At 48.1% G+C, this 6,000-nt stretch overlaps 1 protein-coding gene across 1 annotated transcript in view; it reads right to left on the bottom strand.

Moving 5' to 3' along the window:
• Positions 1-299: 299 nt before the first annotated feature.
• The window catches only part of RAP1GAP2 (RAP1 GTPase activating protein 2), a 160,589-nt gene continuing 154,888 nt past the window's right edge, over positions 300-6,000 (bottom strand). Inside the window, exons 22-24 of the mRNA XM_056864955.1 lie at positions 4,328-4,454; positions 3,397-3,473; positions 300-332 (exon numbers count right to left, since the gene is read on the bottom strand). Coding sequence (XP_056720933.1) covers positions 324-332; positions 3,397-3,473; positions 4,328-4,454 — 213 coding nt within the window. The 3' untranslated portion in view covers positions 300-323. The remainder of the gene's footprint in view (positions 333-3,396; positions 3,474-4,327; positions 4,455-6,000) is intronic.

The raw sequence follows: 6,000 nt of genomic DNA, 5'->3' as shown, positions 1-6,000 counted from the left end.
TGCCAATCCTAGGCTGCAACCCCCTTCCCTCATCATGTGTACTGTTTAAGCCATGTTGAGCACCGCTTCCCTCACCTGCTTTCTGAAGTCAGGGCTGACAAGACCAAACCCTGGGCACTCTGTCCCCCCCAGGGGCCCACGAAGCATGGCCGAGTCTTGTGATTGGCTTTCCCATGAGCTTAGGGTTGGGTCTCAATGGTGATCGAGGGGCAGAGAGAATCTTTTCCTGGTGGCTCCCAGCAGCCCTGCCTCACGTGGAGAAGCCCAGTTGACCCCCAAGTGGTAACACTCACTTTTTGCAGGTCTGTAGCCTTCGTCTCCTGCTAATGCGTCTGCAGAGAAGGAAAGGAGAGAAATTAGTTTCAGTGGGACTTGAGGACATCTGACTGGTTTCTCATCAGGCCCACTGGCACAAGCCCTATGGCCCATAGGGTAGAAGCCCCCAGCGTTGATGGTGTCCAAATGCTTCTCTTGCTGCCTGACAGTGATTTCTGGTAGTCTGTCCATCAGCAGCTCTCTGCAGTTATCAGTAGGGCTTGGGTCCCACCTAAATTTCCATGGGCGCAAAGGGGAAGGGCAATTTTCACTGATTCCTACCTCCCACAGCAGCCCAAAACAAATCCCCAAATGCTGCTCCCGGGGGACGAGGGGACTGGTGAAAACTGCCTCTGCCTTGCAGCTGTGGAATTCTAGGCAGGATCCCAGCCGATATCCACACGCCAGTTTGCATGAGAATTGACCGGCCTTTGAGCCTTATCTTGGAAGCAATAATATGTCTACCTGTATGTAAAGCACTGCCCAGTTGCAGCTGACTTGTGGAGACCCCAGCAAGTGGCTTTCAAGGCAAGTGAGAAGCATAGCCTTCCTCTGCAGAGCCTTCCTTGGTGGTCTCCCAACCAAGGACTGACCTTGCTTAGCTTCCGAGACCTGATGAGATCAGGCTTGTGCCTTGCCGCCTTTCCTTCCAGTATGTCTGTCTAGGACATTTTAAATCCTGTCTGTCCTCCTTGAACCAGCAGGCATGGTTTCCACTTCCTCACTTTATCTTCCCAACAACCCTGTGTGGCATAGGAAAAGGTGGCTCCAAGATATCTTAGCAGGCAGCAGACTTTGCCTGGGAGCCGGTGTTTCCAGTCCCTTTCACCTGGCCTCCGATTTCAGTGGCCAAGACTTCCCATAGGAAAAAATGGCCCTTAAAAATTAAAACCAAGTTGCTGATTGGTGCGAGCAGTTCCCTCCCTGCTCTTGCTGCCTCTGTGGGGGGGGGGCAGGGCAGGAGAATCGGGGGCAATTGACAAAATGTTCCCAAATTTTCAAAATCCATGAAATAATGCCTTAAAAAAATCCCAAAATGGTAAAGGAAGTCCTAAGAATGTGGGAAAACAAAAAGCATGCCCTCCCCAAATCCGGATTTTAAATTGATCCCAAAATTTTTGATATGCACACCCCTAGATCCCAGGATAAACCCCTTGCACATGCAACTGAAAAATAATTAAGAGGATGCATTTTTTTCTCTGCCTGAGACTTAGGAATTCTTCTCATCTCAGGAATTCTCCTCATGACAATTTCAGCACTGATTTTAGAATTCCAAATTGCTTTCCTGTTTTTTTTTCTTCTGAAGTGGAACCAATGCATTAAAAATCCTCCATGGTTCATTAGTTTTGTACTAAGCACTGTTTTCATGTGATTTGGTGATGCTCTCTGTGCATTTGTTGTATTAGTGTCTCTCTCTCTCCTTTGTGCTCACGTGAATTAATAAAACTCTGCAAAACAACCTGTGAAGTGAATGTATGTGTGGCTATATTTGTTTGTGTGGTATGTTACCCATTTTTATTTATCCCAGATTGACTTCTTCTTTTACACAAGTGCACACAACATAAATAGGAATCTTGATGATGATGATCCATGTACCACTGCATCAAGATTGCTTTTTGAAGTGTTTTATCAATCTGCACAATCACAGAACTAATGTACAGGGGAAAAGACAGGCATGGAGTGAAAGCTGTGCCATGTGATCCTAATCTGAGATAAATTTTAGAAATGTTGCTAGTTAACCTGAATTAGAAGCACTGGATATTGGAGAGGGAACTACACCAGAATGGAATCAGGTAAATCTACTCATTTTATTTATTTGCTGCATTTATAACTTGCCTTTCTCCCCAATGGAGGACCCAAAATGGATTATAACTTTCTCCCCTTCCCTATTTTTTCTCACAACAACCCTGCGAGGTAAGTTAGGCTGAGAGTGTGTGACTGGCCCAAGGTCATCCAGCAGGCTTCCATGGCCCAAGTGGGGATTCACTATGCCACACTGGGGCCCACTTTTCACGGAAGATTTTGATGCTCTCTTGCTGTGGAGCAAAAAAAATGATTTAAATTTATTTTTCATGGGCGCGATTTAAATTCATGTTTTTATATCCCTGTCAATCCAGAAGTAGTTTTGGTTTTTCATGGGAACAAAGCAAGCAGTATTCTACAATTGTTTGGTCTGTCACCTTCTGAAAAGCTCATGGTTTATGCCCGCCCCCAACTCTGCCCCAACTCCGCCCAGCGGATTACCCAGTGCAGTTCACCTCTGTGGACACAGCCCCAGCCAAAAAAAGCACCAGTCCCTCTGGTTTCCTTATATAACTTTTCTATTTACCATGCTCCCCGTCCCCACTCCCGTACTTGGCCACCACCCCCCTTTCCCAGACTTTGACAGACAGTCATCATTGTGCCCCCCCCCCCCCCGTAGAGCTCTGGCCATCCGTTGCCAGGAACTTTCATCCAGACAGAGAAGGGAGACCCAGAGCAGACTGGCTGCCCCTCTTCAGAAGGGTGATGGGAGTTTTGGCTTGGATTTGCTGCTCTCAGGATGCCCCCACCCCAAACACACACACACATAGCATCGCACCGGCTGGAGGGAGACCCAGAGCAGACTGGCTGCCCCTCTTCAGAAGGGTGACGGGAGTTTTGGCTTGGATTTGCAGGAGGGAGATCTGTCCTGCCTTGGAGGGAGGCTGTCCCCCGGGCTTGAAACTCTCCCAGCCAATCGCCGTTCATAGGGGAGGAGAAATTAGCCGACATGGGCGGGGACAATTGGTCTGAACCCAGGAACATTTTTCATGGAGCGAAAAAAACGCGTAGCAACCACAAAGAACGGACCAACACAGGTTTGAGAAGACACGGAGTTGACACCGTTTTTCTGTTAAAGCTCGAAACGTTCATGAAAAATCAAAAATTTGAAGCGGGCCAAAACAAACGCAAAACCGTGCCAAACCTCCGTGAAAAAATGACCTGGCTCTCCCACGACTGAGCTCCTAAAGAGCCACAGTCAGAACAGGCAATGCTTGGATAGGCAGTCGGGCTGATGACCTGACCCAGCATAAGGCAGCTGCAGTCAGTCATACTTACTGGGCCAGAACTTGAGTGGCTGAGTTTATCGAATCGGAACTTGAGATTTGACCTCGGAGAATTCCTGCTCTTTATATCTGTAGGAAAGATCCAATCAAACAAAATCTGTTGAAAGGCAAACCTGGAAAACCAATCAGCATCAAGGTACTAATAGATATGATTGCAGTTTGCTTTGGGCTGAGTAGTAAGGAAAATAACATTTGAAAGACGTGGAAGGGCAGTTGAAGCACTTAACATAACTGGGAAGGCAAAGATGATAGAATTAAATTGTTTCTATGAAGCAAATAATTTTATCTTTAATCATGCTCATTTTAATTGTCAAAAAATGAAACAAGCTGTATACTATTTAGTACAAGAATAATTCTGCATCCCATTTAATACCCCCCTTTGAAATTTCACAACTTCTTTAAATGTTTCTCCCAGTTTAAAACTAATGAGCGTTTTAAATATCACACCTCTGTTCCTACATCCTTTCATGAGCCAGATCTCATGACCTTTCAGATAATTTGTGTGTTGTGCTCTACCAATGCATAGTGCCACATAGGCGCATGAGCAAAATGCCACAGAAGAAGGACCTCGGTGCACTCACAGGTCACAATCACACTGAGACTGGTAAAATGCTCATATTAGTAATATACAAGCAGTGAGATCCAAATAAACTGAAGAAACTCTGGTTTGTGTCTGCTGCAATCCTGGAATTTCTAAATTGAGAGTCTGTCTAAACTTAATTCTCATCGTTAAACTGAAATTCAGGAGGAGGTGAGATTGAAACAGGTGAGATTGAAACAGCCAAGAAATGGGACTGGAGAGATCTTCTCTATCTTGATAGCGACTGGCCCCTAACAAGAAGGCAGCCATTGCCTTGTCTATTGGCTAGTCATCAAGGACAGCCCCGCACAAAGACCATTACACCTGGTCTGGCTCATCTCACCTGTGGGACTCCGGCTCATGATCACAGGTGTAGTCGCTGAGGCTAAAGCAGGACTCTCGGTGCTTTGTGAGGCGCTGTAGACAAAGACGTCTTGCTTGAATGGCGATGCTGTGGAGGGCTGGCTGCCCTGTGGGGGTGGAGGAAAGGTTTAGTTAGGCTATGATACCTCAAGGAGTTATCAGCACACACTTGCTAGGCTGCTCGGCGAGAGGCTTGGCTCAGTGGCAGAACACAAGCGCCGCCCGCCAAACGCCCCCAGGGTCAATAGCAGGGGTCACCAGTGAAACAGCTTCATGTAGAAGATTTGGGACTTTCCTCTGCCTCAGACCTGGAAGAGCTGCTGCCAGTCAGAGTGGCCAATACTGAGCTAGATGGACCAATGGCCTGATTCAGTATAGGGCACCAACTTTACTGATCTGTTTGTCCTCACCCAGTCACAGAATCATTGGAAGGGACCACCAGGGTCATCTAGTCCACCCCCTGCACAATGCAGGAAATTCACAACTACCTTCCCCCCACACCGCACTCCATGCCCAGAAGACGGTCAAGATGCCCTCCCTCTTGTCATCTGCTTAAGGTCATAGAATCAGCATTGCTGACAGATGGCCATCTAGCCTCTGCTTAAAAACCTCCAGGGAAGAAGAGCCCAGCCCCTCCCGAAAAAGTCTGTTGCACTGAGGAACCACTCTAACTGTTAGAAAATTCTTCCTAATGTCTAGACAGAAACTCTTTTGATTTAATTTCAACCCGTTGGCTCTGGTCCGACCTTCTGGGGCAACAGAAAACAACTCATCCTCTATATGACAGCCCTTCAAGTACTTGAAGATGGTTATCATATCCCCTCTCAGTCTTCTCCTCTGCAGACTAAACATACCCAGCTCCTTCAACCTTTCCTCATAGGAGTTGGTCTCCAGACCCCTCAACCATCTTTGTTGCCCTCCTCTGGACATGTTCCAGCTTGTCTACATCCTTATTAAATTGTGGTGCCCAAAACTGAACACAGTACTCTAGGTGAGGTCTAACCAGAGCAGAGGAAAGCACTTCGCGTGATCTGGACACTATACTTCTGTTGATACAGCCCAAGATCGCATTTGCCTTTTTAGCTACTGCATCACACTGGTGACTCATGTTCAGTGTTTGGTCTACTAAGACCCCAAGATCCTTTTCGCACACACTACTGCTAAGACAAATCTCCCCCACCCTATAATTATGCATTTGATTTTCCTACCTGAATGCAGAACTTTACACTGTAAAGCAGGGGTGGGGAACCTCTGACTTGTGGGCCGCATCCGGCCCACGAGACCATTTTGTCCAGCCCCCGGCCCGCCTGCCAAGGCCTGGAGCTCCATGGCCCACCTGCCGAGACCGGGAACTAGCTATTGCTAGCCAGGCCCTTCTCCCGGCGCTTCGGGCTTTGCAGGGAGGCAGGAGAGCATGCTAACGAAACTAAAAGCTGATTGGGTGACTGTGGGGGGCGTTTCCCCCAAGTCTCCCTGCTTCCTGTTCCTGGAGAGAAAGTTCTTGGGGCACCCGAATCTCCTGCCGCTCTCCCCAGCCTGCGCCCTGGCAGCAGCGGCGCATTTTAAAGTTGTTGGGGCACCCCAATCTCCTGCCGCTCTCCCCCACTCTCATTGCCCTGCCGATGGCCGCGCTGCACCCTCCGCTGGCCCGGT

Source organism: Euleptes europaea, chromosome 19 (assembly GCF_029931775.1).
Source record: "Euleptes europaea isolate rEulEur1 chromosome 19, rEulEur1.hap1, whole genome shotgun sequence".
NCBI classification, from domain to species: Eukaryota; Metazoa; Chordata; class Lepidosauria; order Squamata; family Sphaerodactylidae; genus Euleptes; species Euleptes europaea.
This window is presented reverse-complemented; position numbering and strand designations above follow the sequence as displayed.